At 42.8% G+C, this 21,703-nt stretch overlaps 2 protein-coding genes across 3 annotated transcripts in view; one reads left to right on the plus strand and one right to left on the minus strand.

Annotated features, from left to right (window-relative positions):
• Positions 1-21,703, plus strand: part of ACAD11 (acyl-CoA dehydrogenase family member 11) — a 269,487-nt gene that overhangs the window by 176,075 nt on the left and 71,709 nt on the right. The gene's annotated exons all lie outside the window — the stretch shown is intronic.
• On the minus strand, positions 757-21,087 carry ACKR4 (atypical chemokine receptor 4). Of its 2 annotated transcripts, XM_069211891.1 has the most exons (3): positions 20,957-21,072; positions 9,347-9,457; positions 757-1,990 (listed from the first exon to the last, which is right to left on the minus strand). In XM_069211891.1, exon 3 carries the CDS (start codon positions 1,976-1,978, stop codon positions 902-904), a length of 1,077 nt encoding a protein of 358 aa, XP_069067992.1. In that variant the 5' UTR covers positions 1,979-1,990; positions 9,347-9,457; positions 20,957-21,072; the 3' UTR covers positions 757-901. The 2 variants fall into 2 exon arrangements, with proteins under 2 accessions (XP_069067992.1, XP_069067993.1); XM_069211892.1 differs by lacking the exon at positions 9,347-9,457 and having other exon boundaries at positions 20,957-21,087.

A 21,703-nucleotide genomic window follows, 5' to 3' on the forward strand; every position in this document is an offset into this window, starting at 1 on the left:
CCCCCTATGCATTCTTTCACACATTCCCCCTCCACACACGCATGCATGCACACCCATTCTGACACACGCACATGCTCGCACACATACACGCACACTCCACACACATGCACCTGCCACACACAACCCCCCTTTTTCATTTGCTCCACCTACCTGTCCGGGGCGCACAGCAGCCCTCATCGAGGAGCTCATCCGGGAGGGTGTGGATGTCGGCGCCTCCACAGCCAATGCTGCACCGCTGTACAAGGACCGCCATGCCATATTACTGCTCCTAATATGGCAGGTGGAGTCCTTGCGGCATGGTGTTGCTGGCGGTGAAACCGCCTCTCTCCTGCCCTCAGCCGACCTGGTGTTGTTGGGTTTGTGGTCTTCTGTCTCTGACTCGTAATACAGCAGTCTTTTGGTGGCTGCCAGCACGGCGGTCTTCCAAAAAGACCACCAGTGTCATAATGAGGGACTCAGTATTCACATCCTAACACTAATATGCCCAGATGAAGTTTTTTTTTTAAACATTGAAGATATGTAAAAATTACAGCCTATGGACTATTATACACGTTGGAAATCATATCAATTTGTTCTTGATTTTTCTTTTAATTTGTGGTGTTACAAACATACATTTTTAGCAGCAGAGGGTGCTTTGTCAGCCATGAGCGGCTGTTTATTTGAATAGCAAAGAAAAAATACAGTAAAATGAAGAAGGGGTGCATTGAAGTAAATTTGATGGCACCACTTCCCAAATAACGAACAAACAAAATTGTGTCTTTTAATGGAAATAATTTATCCGAACCACTGAAAAACCCCTGTGAAATTTTTTCTAAAGGTCCAACATAAATGTTTTATGTGAAATCAAATCTAATTGAAGCTTAAGTTGTACAAATCTCCAGTGTTTGGTGCCATCGTTATATCATATAGATAAGCTACTTGTTTCTTGGGTGTACTGTTCAGAATTCAGAGAGTACTCCTCAGTTCTGTGCACACCATGCCTTCTCCAGGTGCCATATTTTTTCACTAGTTCTATAATTTGGCTTTTGAACGATGCCCCCATGAACACGTAGAGAATCGGGTTTAGGCAACTGTGAAGTAGTGCGATAGTCTGCGTTACCTGAGTGGCCACATCGATGGTCTTGCTCATGTGGCAGGACGTTATCCAGGTGTATAGGATATCTGTGGCCCTGCAGAGCTTAACTACATTGTACGGTAGTTGGGTAACAATGAAAACTCCCACCACTGCCATCAGGACCTTCAGAGGTCTAGATTTCCTGATATTTGGAGTCTTGATGAGGGCTCTTGCTATGGCGGTATAGCAGGCTGCCATAATGAGAAATGGTCCCGCAAAGCTAAGGACTATTTCTAGGATCTGAATGGATGCTTTCATAAATTTGGCCCGGTCTGTTGAAAATACAGGCAGACACATGTGTCTATTTCCATGTTCCCTGGTCGTGTTGAAGAAAAGTTCTGGAACACAGAGCAAAGTGGCAGCCATCCAGATGGATAAACAGATTACCCGGCATTGGTTATTATGCTTTGGACTACTCTGGGCTCTGGCTACTGCCATGTACCTGTCGACGCTGATGCTAGCCAGGAACAACATGCTGGAGCTGAAGTTCATTGTGTACAAGGCAGACGTGACCTTGCACATCACCCTTCCCAGCACCCATCCGTGTATGGCATTTACCACCCAAAAAGGAAGAGTGAAGAGGAGCAACAAATCTGCAATTGCTAAGTTCATGATGTAGAAATCAGTCTTAGTTTTCTTTTTTTTGTAGTAAGCGTAAATTGCCACAACCGTGGAATTTCCAGCCACACCAGTTATGAAGACCAGGATGTAGAGCACAGGCAAGAAGATCTTGGTGAATTCTCTGACATCTCCTTTTTCACAAAGTGGTTCATAGTCTGTGTAATCAAGAGTGTAATTGTCTTCATCTGTGTAATAGTATTCTGTGGTTGGACTCTGGGTCATGTTGCTGTTTTGACGGATCATCACTTAGAATTCCTAGAAGGAAATAAAGGAAGATGAATAACTTGGTGATACCTATTTGTTTTGAATAATTAACTTCAATCTTGGATAAACAAGCATTGGCAAACCCAATAGGTCTTGCCAATGCAAAAGCTATTGGCTTTGTCAATGTGTTTTAGCCATGTTGTTCATCAGCCTGGCTGCAATTCATCATGGCTAAAAATTAGTGGTATAGAGGAGAGTGGCCTGGAGTGGCATAGATTGGAATGGCAAAGAGTGGAATAGAGTGTTGAAGAGTGGGGTGGCAGAGAGTGTCGCGTATTGGAGAGGCATAGTGTGGAATCGCGTGGAGTGACATACACTGGAGTGGCATAGAGTAGAGTGGACTGGTGTAGAGTGCAATAGTGTAGTGTTGCAGAGTATAGTGACATAGAGCGCAGGGGCATTGAGTGCAGTGGCATTGTATTCAGCCGCATACAATGTAGCGTCATAGAATGCAGTGTCGTAGATTGAAGTGGTGCAGAGTGGAGTGGCACAGAATAGAGTAGAGTAGAGTGGTGCAGAGTAGGCAGAGTGGCGTAGAGTGATGCAGAGTTTAGTGGGGTATTGTTGAGTGATGCACATGGCAGTGGCACAGAGTACAACTGAGAGGCGTACAGTGCCGAATAGAGTCGAGTGGCATACAGTGTAGTGGCTTAGAGTGTGGCAGAGTAGAGTAGCATAGAGTGGTGCATAGAAGAGTATAGTGGCATAGAGTTCAGTGGCATAGAGTTCAGTTCCATAGAGTAGAGTGGCGTAGAGTGCAGTGACCTTGAGTGCTGTTGTATAGAGAGCACAGGCGTAGAATGCAGTGATTAAGAGTAGAGTGGCATAGAGTGCAGTAGTGTATAGTAGATTGTTTCAGAGTAGATTGAAGTAGCATAGAATAGAGTAGTGCAGAGTGAAGTGCAGTTGCGTAGAGTGGCATAGAGTGTAATGGCATAGAATAAAATGGTGTAGAGTGTACTGACGTATAGTGCATCAGTACAGAGTAGATTAGAGTAGCATACAATGGATTAATAAAGAATGCAGGGGGTGTAGAGTTAAGTTTTACAGAATAATGTGCATTGGTGTAGTGTACTGGCATAGAGTGCAGTAGCACAGTGCAGTGTTGCCGAGTGGCGTAGAGTACAGTGGCATAGAGTGGAGTTGTGCAGAGTAGATTGGTGTGGCCTAGACTGAAGTGGTGTAAAGTGCAGTGGCAAAGAGTGCAGTGGTGTAGAGTAGTGTGGCGAGAAGTGCTTTGGCATAGAGTAGAGTGGTACAGGGTAGAGTAGAGAGACGTAGCGTGATATGGCTTAGAGTGCAGTGGAGTGGAATGATGCGGAGTGCAGTGGTGTAAAGTGGAGTGTCACTGAGTAGAGTGCAGTGGTGTGGAGTGGTACAGAATAGAGTGCAGTGGCCTAATGTGGAGTATTCATGGTGTGGTAGCACACTGACATTGCAGATTACTTGTTCATTTGAAATGACCATTACAATTGCATAGACATACAGTATTACTAGTAAGTCTATACAGTCCACAGACAAAAATGTGTGGAAATTGCATCACCTAGTTTAATGATTCGTTTTTATTATATTAAAATATTTGTTTCCAACACACTTCAGAAATAACACAAAATGTGCTTCAGTTGTGGTTTCATTTTTCTGATATATTCTGAAATACTTACACAGTTCATTTAAACGTTGTTGTGTGCTAAAAAATCTCTTTCCTATCCCCATTATCCAGCAAGATTGTCACATAAATCCTCTCACACTGAAGTCAGAGAAAGAAAAGTAAACAGGCCCTCTTGGAAGACAGCGCCTGACATTTGACCTCAGTCTTGAATGCAGAGCAAACGTGGTGAGATAAGAACATGATGTAAAGGCCTGTTAACGGAAACCGAGTTTGTGGAAGGATACAGAAAACAAGGTTTAGGCAATGGATGGGCGAACTGAACCTGGACAGCCTAAAGCAAATAAAGCCCACAAATGGAAACCCAAAAAGTTCGATTTACAAACCACAATGCAATGCAATGGTAATCAACAAGCGAAATGCATTCTAGGTTAACTTTTTGAAAGTCCCCAAGATGTCTTTAGCAAACCAGACAGTGGTGCTGTCTGGTAGGCAGCAATCTAAAATACACAGTCATGCTCTCCGTGCAACTGTGGGAAGTTCTACATTAAAATTTCACTGGGTTCCCTTCTCTTTCTGAAGTAGTAAAGCTAAATAAAGTGTGAATTGTGCCTCCCGTTGACCAAGTTTAAGGACAGTTCTCTTTTATCACATACAAAACACTGAATAGAAATGTTGGGTCCTGAAGCAGAGTATTTTCAACTCCTAGGAAAGCTTCTAGGAGAACTATCACTCCAAAAAACAGTTTTTTATTAAATGTCAACTACCTAAAATTTTTATTATTTTTAGTAATGAGGAACAAAATATCATGAATACAAGAGGAATTGTCCTGTTTTAATTATGAATCACAGAAATATTCCTCTAGTGCCACATAGAGAAAAATCCTGCTCTTTTAAGTGCTTGTAAGCATCAAAGGCCGACTTAGCCCTGCTACGAGTACACTATACTATGAATTCTATAGAAGGGCACATTGTGAAGATTTTCAATTCATGTTCCTCCACAAAACCATATAAATGAAGTGCTAAAACATCAACTGTAGTAAAAGCTAGAGTAAGTTTTAGGGAACTCCAAACAAATGAGAGCATAAGGCCTTTCACGGGCCATTCTCATTATTTTTTGCACTTGATGCATCAAATGCTAAATTGGGCATTCAGCGATTCATGTTAATTCCATCCAGATTAAAATTCATTTGATTCATTGCCACATCAGGTCTGCGTGCATTATTGCCTTTCTGAGTGCAAAGTTAGCAAGATGTAGATGAAAAGTAATTATAAATGCCTCCTTGTCCTAAAGGTGAAGGTACTCTGATGCTATACTTCAAGGTATATTTCCACTTTGCCCCTTCACAGCCACATATCTGCAGTGCTTTTTTTCTAAGTTGTCTTCGGTGTACAGGGAGGTCATGTGCAGAAGAATTGTAACACCTGTTATTTCATATGGGACATAGCATAAAACTGTTTGGGACATTGCTTAATTCTCTTTTTAGGCTAGCCTTCCACTGGAGAAAAATCACAGTTTGCCCCATGCAAAATGCCGATTGCGGTGCTCATTCACAATTTGCGAGTCGGTACTGACTCGCAAATTGTGAATGCAACTCGCAAATAGGAAGGGGTGTCCCCTTCCTATTTGCGACTTGCATCGCTATGCTAAATTGCTTTCCGACCGCAAATGCGGTCGCAAAGCAATTCACAGTTACCACCAGTGTCACACTGGTGGTAACCCATTCGCAAAAGGAAAGGGGTCCCTATGGACAGATTCCGTTCTGCATCCGCACCGACTCGCAATTTCCAAATCGCTAATGCGGAAATTGCTACATCTGGCCCTTAGTTCTTTGGCATCTTCTCCCCAATAACAATCCTGCAATCATTTTACTTCATTTTAGTTACCCATTTTTCAAAGTCCACCTTCTGTTGTTTCAACACTCCATACCATTTTTGCAAGGCTCCTGGATTTTATATTTAATATTGATTTGTATAATATTTAATTTTTTTTATTTTAAGTTTGATGCACGTCAGGAATACGGTTATTAATTTGCAGGTGTACCCCTACCAACTCAATAACCCACTCTAGTTATTTAAGAATGGACCACAAGTAAGTGATGAAACAGGAAGTAAAGTTTATATCTACTAGGTTAAGAGTTGTAGGTGTAAATGAAAGGTTTCAGTGCAGAAAACATACCAAGAATGCCATATGTCTAGAAATGTACAATGATGCAAACCTTGTTAATATTTTTAGATGTTTTATAAGTTTATATTTTTATAAAAAATAGAACAAATGTTACATTAAAAACCCTCAGGTTAGGTCAAAACATAGTTTTGAGAAAAACCCTGGTATCTATGAGACAAACAGCAGACAATGCCCAGAGAAGTGTGTGTTAAGTTCAAACACTACCATCAATTTCAACATGCAAAAGACAACACAATAAACTTCCCAATCCAATGTAGACTAATAGAGAGAGAAAATTTTAATTAACAAAAGTCACTAACATCATTAAAGGCGGTTTAGGAAAACTGACAATATGTATTTTGAAATTTCAAGTCAAAAAGTGCCAACAAAAAGAAAAACAATTATTGGTTGACCAAGACCTAGGTATGATGTCAGGTTGACTGTGGAGGTCAGATACACCAAGCTGGTGATCCTGGTAAGAGTTTTTACCTTCACACTTGGGGTCTGATTTAGAGTTTGGCAAACAGGTTAGTCCATTACAAATGTGACTGATATCCTGTCTCTCTTACATCAAGTGCATTTAATCCTGTGGTACTTGTAACAAGGTGGATGGTATATCTGTCATGTTTTTACTAACGAACCGCACTGCCAACTCTAAGTTAGGCCTTCAGTCACTGAAGTGAAGTTAAAATCTTCCAGCATGAAAAGGTTCAAGGCTGTGTCCAGCGATGGTCCCTATAAGTCAGATTTGTCATCAATGATCTCCAGCTAAGGATGTTGGTTTTTGCACCAAAATGTCTGAGTGGAAGAAACCTGTTTTTATAGCTGCTGGTGTTGCTTTATGGGTTGGATAGATTTGCCTCTTAGCCCCGGTCCAAGGTTTTACCTTTGTACTTAGTCACTCTTTTAGACGTCAAACTCCTCCTCTGGTGCAAAACTGAACGTAGAAAGAAGGACTTCATTAGACCGGATACCTTTGTAGCGATGTCTCAGTGAATCCATTTTCAGCATGTCAAAAACCTCGGTGCTGGACGAATCTGGTTTTCTTGACCGTCTTGGGTGCTACCATCCAGGGCAAGCATCAGCACCTTGTCCCTGCCCTCAGGAGAAAGAATAATGATGCAGTCTGAACTTTTTCAAACTGTTGGAAAAGTTTGTCTTGGTCAGTCCTCCATCCCCGTGTCCTCAAGGCAGGCTTCCGGGCATCTGGTCTCTCTCCAGCTAGGTCTCCTGCAAGGTTCCAGTCCTCTCTGGTCAGCTGGTCTCTTTTGGTGTCAGGAGTCCTTTCGATTTTTTGCCCCTGAAGCAGGGAAACAGAAATAAAACCACTTGTCCCATGGAGAACCGAGCCAGACTTTGGGTGACAGCAGGAGTCATTGTGTGAGTCCTTTTCTTCCAGAAAAAGTCAGATGCCTTCTTCCAGCAGCACCCTCTTCTTCAGATTGAGTCTTCTTAGGGAGAGGGCAGAGATTGAGATGCCAGGCTCACTAGGCAGTGGTTGGAGAATTTCTGCCACGCAGTCACACCTATTTTCTCAAAGTACCCCACTTCCTCTTGCCCTTGCTGGAAAATTGCCCAGGAGCACTTGTTACAAGGTGACAGAGCCCTCCCGCCACCAGACAGGTTTGTCTTCAGCAGCATAACCACACCGCTGTTCATATGAGCTCTCCTCCCACCTGATAGAGTAAAAGCGAATTCATACACATTGCAGCCCACATATGATATTTAGCTCCCACATCATATTCTGCTCCGTTTCCAATGGTCTTTCAGGACCGATAAGTAGACCAATTGGGTGATACATATTTTACAACTACCATTATAGGATGAGAGCACATGCACTGTGGCACAGATTAGCAGTGTCACAGACCAGCAATTATTATGCACAGGAAAAGGTGAAAAATCTGGGTTGACCGTTCAAAAAAGGGGAATTTGCTACACTAATGCAGCCTTAACTCGATTCTACCTAATGGTTCATTCTTCCACCGCGCTCCACTTCCTGTCTCTTTATGCCACTATAACAGGATCTTTTTCATACCTTCTTTCTCAATTGCCCAATATTCTCCAGTCTCTCTTTCTTCTTTCTTGTGCGTCCCTCACTTGCTCTGGGTCAGTGTCTGATGAGAAAGAATATACCCTGGTTCCCAAAAAAAGAGTGTTGGTGCCCACCACATGCAACCAGTATCACAAATTAAACATTGAGACAAGGCCTGGAAATGTTTCCTTCAGGAAATGAATTGCCCCCCCCCCGAACACACAAACGTTGTGTAATATATTCCGCTTGAAACACAACCTGCAGAACAGTATCAGTTCCAGATGGGAATACCATCTGTTTCTCAATCCAATGCAGCGGACCTACCAGCACCTCCTATAAAGTATTAAAAGCTTTAGTGCAAGGTGTACCTTTTAACTGTGTCGACAATATATTTCAATTACGTTGTAATGTAACTTATGTTAATTAGAAGGTGAAGTGTTTTAGGATTCTTTTTAAAGGATATTTCCATTTTGTTTCAGTTTGTTCGACTTAGTTGCGAGTGTGTACCTTGGTACCCGCAATCATGTTCATGATACCCGCAACATCTTTCGTTTTACATGGGCATATGGTTGAAACTAATGGACTTTGTAGGACACCATGACGGGAAATGGCAGTCACTTACGTTCTCTCCCTTTCATTAGTTTTCTCCATGTTTCTTGTTCTGTAATTACTGCATTTAACATTGCATTATAGGATAGAATTCAGGCTTCTTAAATCTGAAAGGTGGCACAATGGCTTTGTGGGTGGGTGCGGCTGCCACGATACACCTGCTCAGCGTGCAGGGGTTAATATCTGGAGAGGGGAAGGGGTCTTACACCTCCATTGTTCCCAGGCTGTGACACTGATACTTTCTCAAGGCAAAAGTTCCTTGGAGGACATCATTCTGTTATTCAGCTCCAAGATACCCTTCTGGGAGAACGTGCAAATACACGTTATGTTATTTCAGTTTTAGGAAAAACTGAACACTTGACTCCTTCAATACGAGGTTTTTGGGATGAAATGGAAACTAATAGATACATAAATAAAACTAAACAAATAAGTAATCTGAGTCTAACATCGAAGGCTATGAGTTCTGCCCCAACCACGATAATGAGGTCGGTGGACAAACTGGGGATAAGCTAAAACTTGCCCAGCTAGCCCAGAAATGAGCAGACAGCCCCCAGACATCTTCTCCATACAAGTAAGACATTTTTGCTTGTGTTTCTAACCCAGGTTAGGAAATTGGCTACTTTAATTAGGTTTCGGATGCTATTACCACATCTGTAGGACACTTGTAGTTTACTGACTGTGTCCAACCTGAAGTCTGAGCTTTTGCATCAAACCAGTGATCTAAAGGGCTGGGTTTGCTCGGTAATTGTGACCTCATCCACGTTTGTATCGTATCCTGGTACTGGAGCAAAAACTTTAAATGAAATGCTTCGAACGTCCTAGAAGATCAAGAATATTGTTGGTACTGCACATCACCGGTGCCATAAATTATTCCCAAAAGTCTGCTTTCTGAATGCCCTCTTAACTTTCATGGAGGTTCTTCCTTGAGTCTTACCTGAATCGAGTTAGTTAGACGCACGTGTGTCACAATTTCATCCTTTGTCAGCACAGTTCTGCTTTATTCACCTTCTGCCATTTCATGAAGTCATGTAGGCAGTACCTCACCCTAAAAAAACAAAATCACCAGGACATATTTTTATGATGCGCCTGCTGTTTCCCCTCTCCTTAACCACCCCATGCCGCAGTTTGGATCTGATAGTATTAACTCTATTTGGCACTTACAGAACCAACTACCAAATGCCATTTGCATTGATGGGCTAATTGACTTTTTTACTCTGTGTGACTTTTCCAACCCAAAGATTCCCTAGGCACGAACTTTGTCACTCAAGGAACTTTTTGCTGTCCCTGTATTTGGTCCTGTGCTGTAAAATGAGGTATATTGCGTACATTCAGTGTAGCCCTCATTCCCTGGTGTGTGAGAGGAAACAGTGTAAAGTTCTCAAAAGCATTTTTACAGACATTGTCTTCTCTTGAACTGTGAGGCATTTGGTGAAAGTTGTGATGGCGAGACTGTCGCAAAGAAAATAACATGTAGAGAGATGACAGACTGAATTTAAGTGTCATCGAATCAGCCCTAGAAATCAGGGCCGACAGGAGCAAAGGGGTATTTGCAATTGTCAAAATACTTCACGGCAGCAGCATCCACCACCCACAGCAACACACCCCCCCAAACCTTTGTGACAACCTATCAGAATTCTTCAGCAACAAAATCACTATCTACAACAACTTTGACCCACCACGGAACCCCAGCAGTCTCTCCTCCAGCCTACCCAGAGTTGGCTCAGGAAATGCAATGAATATTTGAAAATCGATCATCGCAGAAGAAACATCCATCATCATGAGACCCATCCACTGTGGAGCCCCTGCAGATCCTAGCCCCCACTACATCTACAGCTTAGGGGGGTTCCTGATCAAGGAAACGCTCGCCGGCATCCTACACACCTCCATTGCCACCGCCACCTTTCTGAAAGCCTGAAAAGATGTAAAAGTCAAAGCACTTTGTCAGATCCCACCCAGCTAGCAAACTACAGCCTGATCTCCATGCTACCATACCCAGCCAAAGTCATGGAAAAAGCAATCAACAAGCATCTTGTAGACCACTTGGCCTACACCAGCTGCTGGACACTACTCAATCAGGATTTAGACCCAACCACAGCACTGAGGCAGCCCTCAACACAGTCTCCCACTCCATCCTGATCAGAACACTACACGAGACAGGTATCCAAGGATCTGCGCTCCAGGCGTCCAAGGATCTGATCCTTCCTTACTGAAAGAACACAGAAAGCCATCATGCCACCTTATCCTTCAAAAGACACGATCTCTTAGCCCGACTCTTTTTAACAGCTAGATGACTTCATTAGTCAACATCATCAGGTTGTTCTGCATCAACATTCTCTCCTACGCAGATGACACAGAACTATGCCCTCCATTACGGATAAGACACCCAGGACAAGAACCAATGTTGCCACCTGCATGACTGAAGTAACCAACTGGATAAGATCTAGCTGCCTCAATCTCAACTCGGACAAGGCCAAAATTGTGATTTTCTGAAAGAAGACTGCTCCATGGGACTCCTTCTAGTGGCCATCAGACCTTGGAACCACGCCCATCTCTGAGACCTAGGGATCATCTTGTATGACAAACTCAACATGACTGCCCAGGTTAACTCAGTAACCTCCACCTGAGGATGCTGCAAAAAATCTTCAAGTGGCTACCAGAGAACACCAGGAAAACAGTCTCACAGGCACTCATAACCAGCAAACCCGACTACAGAAACCCACTCTATGCTGGAATCACCAAACATATCCTGAACAAACTCCAAACCATCCAGACTAGTATTTAACCTACCTCGCTGCTCCCAGATCTCACCACACCTCATAGAACTCCACCGGCTACCCATACACACACGTGCTCAATTCAGACTCCTCCTGCACACATACAAAGCGTTGACAACATTGGCCCCACATACCTTAAAAGCTGCATACATTTCCACCAACCCTACAGACACACCCACTTGGCCAGACTGTCACATGCACACTCCCCCACCTACACAGAAGAGCAAGAAGTTGTGCCATTTCTTACATATCCCCCAAAGCGTCGAACAACCTCCTACACCTCATCAGAGCTTTGCTCCTTGAGTTCTGCATGAGGCTGAGGACTTGGCTTTTTGAATAACCGAGGGAGTCCTCCACCTACCGTCCTGCTAAGCGCATGGATACCCTCACAGGTGAAAATGGCACTATACAGATCAGCTTAACATAGACTGTTTGGTCCAGATGGCTAAAAACCCGACCATTGTCTTTCACTCATTGTGAAGACTTGTCAGGCACCTGGCCCTATTTATGAGGGTTTTAAAGGCATTGTGTTTTGGATTCTTATTGCATGTCTTTTTAGCAGACCCTAAATATTTAGGTGTGCTTCCCCTTTTGATGTCCTCCAAAAGAGTGAATGCAATGATCGAAAGTTATCTATGACAACCTGCAATATCTGATTATAGATTTTAGTGAGCAGAATCCACAAGCACTGTCTCCCAATCGCCTGAGTAAATCTGATCTGACAATCCCATGCTTCAGAGAAGCAAATTTATGTTTGTAATGATGTTATCTGGATAAATAATTCGGCGTAGTGGCCGTGACATCACATTCCTTTGGACAACCCGCATGCCATTACAGAAAGTGACATCCGACTGAGCACAATTAGCTGTGCCGGGTGCACATTCCTACTCACCCTGGAACCCATTTACCTTAATGACATAATCAGCGGTCTGTGAGCAACATGTGCTGTAATCACAGCTGTAATGTACTGAGGACCAAAGGCCTAACCTTGGGCCCAGGGAATTCTTGTCACGTGGGTACTTGCAACAGGAAGTGGCCTGAACCAGTGCCCACTAGGCCATGCCCAGCACACACTGTGATGCACATGTTACTCTATATCAATACGAAACCCCAAATAATGACTTAAACGACGTTAAATGAAAGATGTAATTTTCTAATAGGATGACTTACTGTTCAGTGTAATAAAAATACCCTTAAGGACTCCCTTAAACTTCAAAGGATATTACAATTGAGATGCAACATCCAATATAATATCCAATATAAAAACATTAAAATTCGCCATTAATGGTTGGTAGTTACTTATAAAACATATTTTGCCTCCTAAATGAAGAAATAATATGTTTTAGCTGTCGTTTCTGCAGATTTTCCATACGCTTTTTACTTCCACTTCCCAGACCGCCACAGAAATGTTCTCATAATTTCTGATGATTTGGTTTGCTTCTGCTTTTTCACTTATACCCAGCGTCACAGGTTGTCACAAATGACATCATCTGTATCATTCTGGTGACATCTGGCTTCACCAGTGACGTCATCTGTAAGATAATTGAAGCTGCAAATAATTGAATTTCTCAGATGTCTTTCAAATAAGTTTGATAAAAGTAAGAGTCTAGCCATTTTCTGTATTTTAATCTCCGCAGAAACATCCAGATGTTGACGGTGGTACTACAAACTTATCACCGCATGTAATCTCTTTAATTCCATCTTCTCTTCTGCTTATGAACGCAGCTGCAAGAGCCTTTATTATCAAAATCAATATAACTTCTGTGAGCACATCTAGATGTGGCATCCTTCCAACTATGTCTAATGCTTCGGGCGATGCCTGTTACTTGGACATGTACAGCAGTTGAATGGTGTATTATTCTGATGTTTGAACAAGCTCTTTATAAATAAACCAATAAACTCAAATAAGTAGAGGTGTAACCACAGGAATCCTTTGTGCACATATATTTAGGTAAGTGACGTATAGATGCTGACAGCCTTAGAACTACTTTTCATTTCTGTGAATATAATGATGAAGTGTGAGTGCAACTGTAGCAGTCTTTTTGCACTGTTTATCATCAGGGAGACATTTAGATAGCGACAGCCATAGTGTCTTATAAATGCCTTCAATGACTGTCAGGATATACGTTTCTTGGGATTGAAAGTACAACACCCATTAATCTTGATGCAATGTAAAATGTGTCGCTGCATCAGTGGTAGCCTTGATTATGTTACTTGCAAAGTCATCAGTGTTGTCATGGGAGAGTTGATAAACAGTGTATTGGGCCTTGTAGTTACATAACTCCGCTTACCTGTGGGAATTTCAGCAGTTTCATTTTCAGATTGTATCCATATTGTCTTCTTAGCTGAGGGTTTTTAAGGGAACTGCTAGGGGTTTTATTATATTCATTAGAAACTTAGCTTAATAGGCAACTATTCCTTCGCTTATAGGCAAGTTCCTTCCATGTCTTGATTTTTTTAGGCTATTGCTTGATTTCAAGACCTTAGACTTCTGCCAGCTACTAGACTAGACTATTGGACTGATTTACATTTTAGCTGAAAAGTGTCTCCGGCACACATGTGATGGATCCCGTCCACCTAATTACAAGTTCTTTGTATCCAGTGGCAGTTATAATAAAACGTCTGGGATATCCTTTATGTTTGTGATGGAGTACACATCCTTCAAACTCTAAATCAGCCCTAAGTTAGAGAATGGTGGCCATTTCATGCCAGTGCTGTAGTCAGGCACATTCTCTGTGGTATACAATGTGGCCCGAACTATCCCACTGACTCAGCAGTAGTTCCTGTCATCCATTCCTATTGAAATAATTTGAGATTGACGAGAAACACCCTCAGTTATAGAATTTGTTAAAGTCTACTGTGGTCTATAGTACAAATTGTCATCAAAAGTCGATGTGTCCAAAGCCACATTCCCCTTCCTCTAGATAGAAGTGATGGGTAAAATCTTTGACCAAGACACACCTGGGTGGTGTATCTGACCCGCACTCTGTGGTCAGCATCAAATTGCACCTAGGTCCTGGTCTACCTTGACCACTGACTGGTTCTTGGCGCTATTCCAACTTTAAAACATTTAAAAAATCATATCTCTGGTTCCTTGTTTGGAATTCTGTCATTTTGGTGTCTGGTGTCATTTTGTTCATTAAATTTTACTCTACTTTTCCTATTCAGTTCAGGATATTTATTTTTTGCATTATGACTTTATTACTGTTTTGGTACTGCATAAATACTTTACACATTGCTCCAAAGTTAAGCTTATCTTCTTTTTGCCATAGCTAACAGAGGGTTTAGATCTGGTTAATTTAGTGACTTTAATTATGCACTATGACAACATTTGTGATGATTCAATTTCCTCTTTGCCTTCTAAAACCTTTATTTGGCTAGAATAGCCATAAAAGCACACAGAACAATACGTACATTACATAAAGTGAAAAACTTTGCACAATAAAATCAATAAAACAGTACTGTATCCCAAAACACATCTAAAGATTATGCATTATCACAGTACAATGTTACCGTAGAATTTGGTGTCAAGTGACAGTTAAAATATAACAAAACGAGTATCCTAAATGGGAAACGATTGCGTCACCATATAGTTTCCTGACTGCTAAGGCGCCCCTAATGTAGCTAAGTACTGCATAACAAATTCGCGGCAAACTGAGCTGTTGTAAATAAGCCAGAGCAGCCACGTAATGTCTAATACTTACATCCCGTAAAATTGAGTCAGAAGTCTAGAAAGTAAACGTTTGTTTAGAGAGCAAAATTGCATAAATTGAACTGTGTTTAGATGAGAAAAGTTGTCGCAGGGCCATCTGGGGAGGGACCTGAGCCAAGTGCCCTGTGCAGCAAATGCTGGCAAAAAATGCACATTATTCAGTCCCACCCGTGTGGGGTATAATCTGTGGTGGGGGAAACCTGTTAGTGCAAGATAAGGCTCCATTCCCACGGGGGCATTTAACTTAGAGTAGGACTTGTGCCTTCATCGCCTGTGCACTAAATCAATACTCCTAAAGCAAACTTTTTCATCGTTCTTTAGAAGTTGCAGTAATCAAATGTGGATGCAAAAATTCTGTGACACCTAGTTCTGTAAACATCTGCTTAACATAATTTAACTATGGGATCTCGTATTTTCTGCAGGCCTAAGCAATCTCTAAGAACAAGCCTGGAGAAGCCTGCGTATAGCGTGCACCAGATCTTAAACCATAGCATTAGCAGTGCGATGCAACCCGCATCGTCTAAGTATGACAGACCAAGTTCATCATGGCCAATAAACGAGGATACAGAATGGGGGATGGATAACAAACCACTAACAAATCTAGTTTTTATTATTTAGAGACTTTCTACCTTGGAGTAAATCCCAAACGCCAGCACCATAAAGCCCCACTGACATACATTCGCTCTTATATATTTGAGCTAACCCCTTTACTGGCTTAGAGTCCAGCCTGGAAAAGAAGTAAAAAGCTGTTTCTGTGACTTTAGGAAATAGTTGGGATCTAATTTTTAGTAAATGGCCCCAGTAATACCCGCGATCGAAGGGTACCACAAAATAATTAAAATAAGGAACTCTAGCAAGTTGGGCATGCCGATCAGGTGACACTTTGTTTTAGTATTTTTAGGGCCCTTAACCATAATAAACGATTTGGAGTAATTAACTCTTAAATCGAATTTGTGTATAATTGAAGTAAATGACTCCAACAATAATTGCAGCATGTTAGCCGTTCTAGCAATCGAAATGACATCATCTGCATATAGGAGACAGGGGACTGGTTGTCTCCCAATCTGCGGCATGTCCTTCCCTTTGATCAACAGTTAGTTGCTCAGTCCATATGTCCATGCCTCAGTGCTACATATGGACTCTGTACTCCAGTGTCCATGTCTCCTAGTCTTAACCTTTGAGACTTCATGGATCATGCCCAAGCCTCTCTACCCCCCCCTCAGGCGGGATTTTATTGCATCTCTATCCTGTTCTCTGTATCTCCTCTTTGCAGTACAAGCTCTCCCTGTCCTGCCACATATATCTCAGTTTTAAAAAATACTTTTCACTTCCTATTTAATCATTCCTCTGAGTACCTATTTGTTTCTGTCCTAGTATCTTTGTAACCTCTTGTGTTAGACCTGACACCCTTAGGGTATTCCTCCCCCATACTTTTTGCCTTCACCCCTGCTATTTTTCCTGATCTCATTTTGTTAGTCTTAGGACTGTGAAAAAATATCACTGCTAACCAGTGCTAAAGTGCTTATGATCTCTCTCCTACACAAGGTACAATTGGCTTGTACCGAATTGGCTCATTTAATTTACTTGTATGTCCCTAGTAAAGCAATACCCCATGTACCTAGGCCAGTAAATTAAATGCTGCCAGTAGACCTTCAGCGCTGATTGTGCCACCCAGTTAAAAAGCCCTGTAAAACATGTCCCAAACCTACCTTTGCAGTCTGTGTTTTCAGTTTGCAGTTTTAAACTGTCATTTCAACCTGGCAAATTACCCGTTTGCCAGGCCTAAACTTTCCTTTATTAATACATATGTCACCACTAGGGCAGCCTGTGAACAGCTCAGAGGGAGGAAGCGGTGTATTTAAAATATTGGACCTTTACTTTTAGGTTTTACATGACCTAGTGAAAAACTCTTACATTTTTGTTCGCTACTGCAAGGCATAAATCTACCATAGGATAACAGTGGGTTTCCTTATTACATTTAATAAGTTATAACCTTCAATTGGGAGTAGCAAGACAGCTCGAGTTTGATGTCAAGAGAATGGTAATTAAAAACCCCCTTTAATGGTGAAGTCGGATTTTAAATCACAATTCTGAAAATGCCACTTTTAGAAAGTTAGCAATTTATTTTCCTCGCCTTTTGGTGCCTGCAGTCTGTCCCTGGGTGGCATGACTAGATATAGCTGGCATTTGGCCCTTGTGTAATTCTCCAAGACAGTGAGACAAAGGGAAGATATGTATTGGCTAGATGGGCCATGTTGACTTAACCAGGGGGTGGAGCTGTCATCTAGCAACCTTGCACATCACAATGGCCCTGCCTAAACACACTCACAGAGGGTTTGTCACTAGCATTTTATGCCCCCATTCAAGCTGGGGCCACAGCAGGGAGGAAGGGGATGCCTGAGACATCAGAGGATGGAAACCTCCAGAGCCTTCTCCTACTTCAAAGTAGGCGCCAGGTATAAATAATGGACCCTCAGATCTAACTTTTCAGTACACATCTGGACCTGTGATAAAATCAGAAGAAGGACTGCTGTGCTGCTTTGCTGCAAGACGGACTACCACCCTGCTGTACTGCCCTACTGTCCTGTTATCCTCCTGCCTCAGTGAGAAGGGCTGGGCCTGCATCCTGAACCCACATATATACAATTATGTGAAGTATTTTCCCGCTCCAGGCCACAGGTCCTAAGGTAGTTCTGATGTGCAGATTTGGCATTGCAGGTACAGATGGAAGGCAGACTAAAGCCTGGTCTGTGGTCTGAGCTGTTCTTGGGCCCAGCTGTTGCACGAGCCACTGACGAGCCAGTACACACAGCTACACAATTCTTCTTGCACAGTTATTAAGCAAAACAATAGTAGTCAATAAATGCAAATATGTCAGGGACAACACTACATATCTTGGCAAGTCACTGGGTCCAAATATGCCAGGCTGTAAACAAAATGTAAGATATTTTTTTGTACAACATTTTTTTAAGGAAGAGAGGGACAATAAACAGCACAATGGTATGTAAAAAAAAAAAAAAACCTGTTCGATGCTCACACCTAGTGCCTGTCAAGAGTGAAAAACATCAAAGCTTCAATGTGGTGAGTCAAGGAACTACAAGTCTACGTCGTTTCAACCCTTTTGTGGATGAAAGGTCCTCATCAGATCTGTGGGTACAACCAGGGACTGATAGGCCAAGGAGAGGAAAAAGATTGCATAAGAGAAAATGAATAAATTATGTTTCTGAATGGTTATGAACAATTGATGACACCCACTTGCCTATCATACTTACCCTCGTATCCATATGTTGATGTTGTGTTACGATGCTATATGTAACATTTGGATTTGATGATGAGCCTCCATCCTTATAAGGGTCTAAACGGCTTTGACTTGTAGCTCCTTGAGTCACCACGTCGGATCTTTTTATTTTTACACTTTATAGTCGCTAAGCGTGACGTCAAGCATATTTTTTCCACACACTATTGTGCCGTTTTTCATCCTCAACTTCTTTTAAAACATGTTGTACAAAAACTACAATACTTTTGTTTTTTGGGCATTTATCGTCCGTATACTGTGGTTTTGTTTATAACTACACAGTGACCGGCCTGTTGCCTTCTGTACTATCTTAGCCCCGGGTTCCTGGCTTTCCTTGGGTGTCTTTCCGTATGCACTTTCAAGGTAAAAAGCAATATTCTGAAAATGGGAGACTGCCTTCTGTAACACAGCCCAATCATGAGTACGTGTGAAAGCTGCGTTACCGCCTTTCTTGGACTTGCATTTTAAATTAATTGCAGAACAAAATAAAAATATGACCAAGCCACTACTGCCAGTTTAAGTTCACATTGGCACCTGGCGGCAAGCTGCCTGCCTCGGTGTAGCCTTTCACTGTATTATTTATTATTTTGTCTCCTTTGGGGGCATCTATGGAGAGGGTGTAGAGTTGGCCAGAGCAGCCGATTGTGGAACTGGGGAACCAGGTGTTCGAGTCTCGACGTCGGCTCAACGTCCTGTGATCATTTAGTCTCTTCTTCCCCAGTGCTTAATTTGTAAATAGAAACGTGCCAGTGTCCAAAGCCCTCCTCTCAATGACGCGGCTGCTGCAATTAAATGTGGGAACACGGAATACTGACACAGCGTAATCCTGAAGCCACCTCGGGCCTCTTTAAGCCATATAAAGCCACTCCCTGCCCCTTCAGCTCACTCTTGCAGCTTTCTACTTTCTCCCTTTGTGACGCTTTTTCATTTTTCTCTTCCTCTATCTTTCCCATACGAACGTTTTGCTCGCAACAACTGCTTGAGGCAGAAGAATAAGCTCCGGCCATCAAAATTAAGTGCCAGTGCTCAGCACCGGAAACAACAAGCGCAAATTAAGCACTGTTCTTCCCTAAACTATAATTAACGAATTAAAAAATGCGCATGTAAAGCGGTCTAGTTCGCGCTATGGACAACTGCAAAATATATTCTGAAAAATTCTGTAAATCAGGAGCGGTCAGTAGGTTTAGAAGCTTTCAAATTGCAAGAAATGTCACTCGGTGCAAATATCTAATGTGACACAGTTGTCAAATAATAGAGAAGTGTTTTTTCTTCAATTTTAAGCGCTCTTGTTATGTTTTACAAGTCCTCTGTTATGTGATTTAAAGGACAGGTGGTCCAGGGCTCGGCCTAAGCTCTGATTCCATGGGGTCAAGCCATACCCCTACCTCAGCTCTGGCTGGCTGCTCCCTAAGAATCTTGTGGTGTGGCCACCACTAAAGGCCACTCAAGAACACCCAGTCGCATGTGGCTACATGAAATTGGTGCTTTCTGAATTCCACTGACCAGTCGCTGGCCTGGTGGAAAATCTAGAGATTTCCTTGTTGCCCAGTCTTCCTCCCAGTTATACTCCTGTCTTTGTACATATGGAAAATGTTATTCAGACTTAAAGTCGCCAACCCTTATTAACTGTTTTGTTGATATTAAATGCTTTACACACATTCCCAACTTAAGCCTAAGTGCTGTGGGCCAAGCTACCAAGGGTTGAGCAAGGATTAATTTATTGTGATCCTGACCAGACCTCACTTGTGGCATTATTAGTAAGTGTAGGTTCCTGCTTGCCCTTACTAATAAACCACTTTCCAACACTTGGAGAGGACGTGACCTAAGACCAGAGCTGCTGACTTTGGAGGTGGGGAACCAGTGCTTAATTTCTGCTTGTTGTTTCCGGTGCTGAGCACCGGCCCTTATTTTTGAGGGCCGGTGCTTATTTTTCTGCCTCAAGCATTTACTGTGTGCAAAAGACACATATGGGAAAGACGGAGGAAGAGAAAAACGAAAAAGCGTCACAATGAGAGAAAGCAGAAAGCTGCAAAAATGAGCTGAAGGGGAAGGAAGTGGCTTTAAATGGATTGAAGAGGCCCAGATGGTTTCAGAATTACTCTGCCTCAGTATTCCGTGTTCCGCCACGTTTTTATTTACAAATTTAGCTCTGTGGGGAACCTTGTTCTAGACTCAGTATTGGCTCAACATCTTGTGATTTTTGGAAATTACTTAATCTCCCCGGCCTCCCAAAAAACTAATGTGTTCGTGTAAGGTGAGTGGTACTCGTATAAAGCGCTCCAATACCTTCGGGTCGTATTTGCTCTCAATAAAACTGGATAATTAAACAACTAAAACTTTTCAATGTAAATCCACTCATAATGAACCTTATTACAAGGAAACACACAATCTCCACCATTGAAGTCCCCACTTGCCTGCTTCAATTAACCTCCGGTAGGGGGGCATTTGGGCAGTGCCCCAGCGGTGCGAGGGGGCGAGCCTCAGAGGGCCTCCTCAGCATCGTAAGCGGGCGGGTTGGGGGGGGGGGGAGGGGTGTTAGGACGACTCCGTGTACTGAGCAGGGGTGGGCTCTTAAAGTTTCGTTACCCCACTGCATTTAGGGTAGGGGCAGTAAAGGTGACATGGCACAAGGAGTTGCTCTGGAATTCCAGCCAACCGGGGATATGCCCCGTAGAATAAATGGCCCGTCCAGCCCTGCGCCATGGAAACCATTCACGAGGAGAATTGTACAGGAAAAAGCTGTCGTCAGTGGAAAAGACTGACCTGTGTCGTCCTCGGGCGCTCATCAGCGGTGATCTGCGGTGCACAGCGCCGCCTGCCAGACTGTGCTCGGCGCTGTGTGCACCCCCGCCTGCCGCATGGATAGTTTTGCGTTACCGACCCCGCCTTTGGCACCGGCCCCTTGGCCTCCTGAAAGGAACGTTTTCCGTGAAACGGCATGACGGCCGGAATAGGGATGTGGGGCGTGGGGGGATGTCTGTTTACCTCTTATTCACCCTTAAAGTCTCTCAGAAAAGGACTCCAGCCGGAGCCTGCACAGATGTACAGGAATGACTCCTTCCACTTGTGTGTATATACAATTTGGCACCAGAGAGTTTTTAATCGGAGTAAAATGGATTTGGGCCAAAAAGGTTCGGTAACCACTTAATTCCGTTCTGTAATAAGATGCACCTGTTGTAAAAAAAAAGAAAAGAAAAAAATGCTGGCATTATACAATGGTTTTCCATTCTAAAAGACAGAGGCAGGGCTGGCCAATAACGTGAGACTTACGCACATTTCAGGCGCTAGTCATTCGATCCTTTTCTCTATGCTGGTCAGATACACCATGCCGCAGGGCGAGGCGGGTGGTACAAAGCGTTAATAGCCAATTTTTAAATTGTAGGAGCCGTGTTCAGACATATACTACACATGACGTAACAATGACGCTCTGGGAACCAACTGCAAGCGCGAAAAATGGGCCCTGTCACCAGTGGTTCGGGTAGTGGCAGATCACTTTACTAATACGTCCAA

This window comes from Pleurodeles waltl, chromosome 10 (assembly GCF_031143425.1).
Source record: "Pleurodeles waltl isolate 20211129_DDA chromosome 10, aPleWal1.hap1.20221129, whole genome shotgun sequence".
NCBI lineage: Eukaryota > Metazoa > Chordata > Amphibia > Caudata > Salamandridae > Pleurodeles > Pleurodeles waltl.

Bases quoted from the DNA above. Each gene is read 5' to 3' on its own strand.
- ACKR4 (XM_069211892.1), bottom strand. From the start codon at position 1,978: ATGATCCGTCAAAACAGCAACATGACCCAGAGTCCAACCACAGAATAC.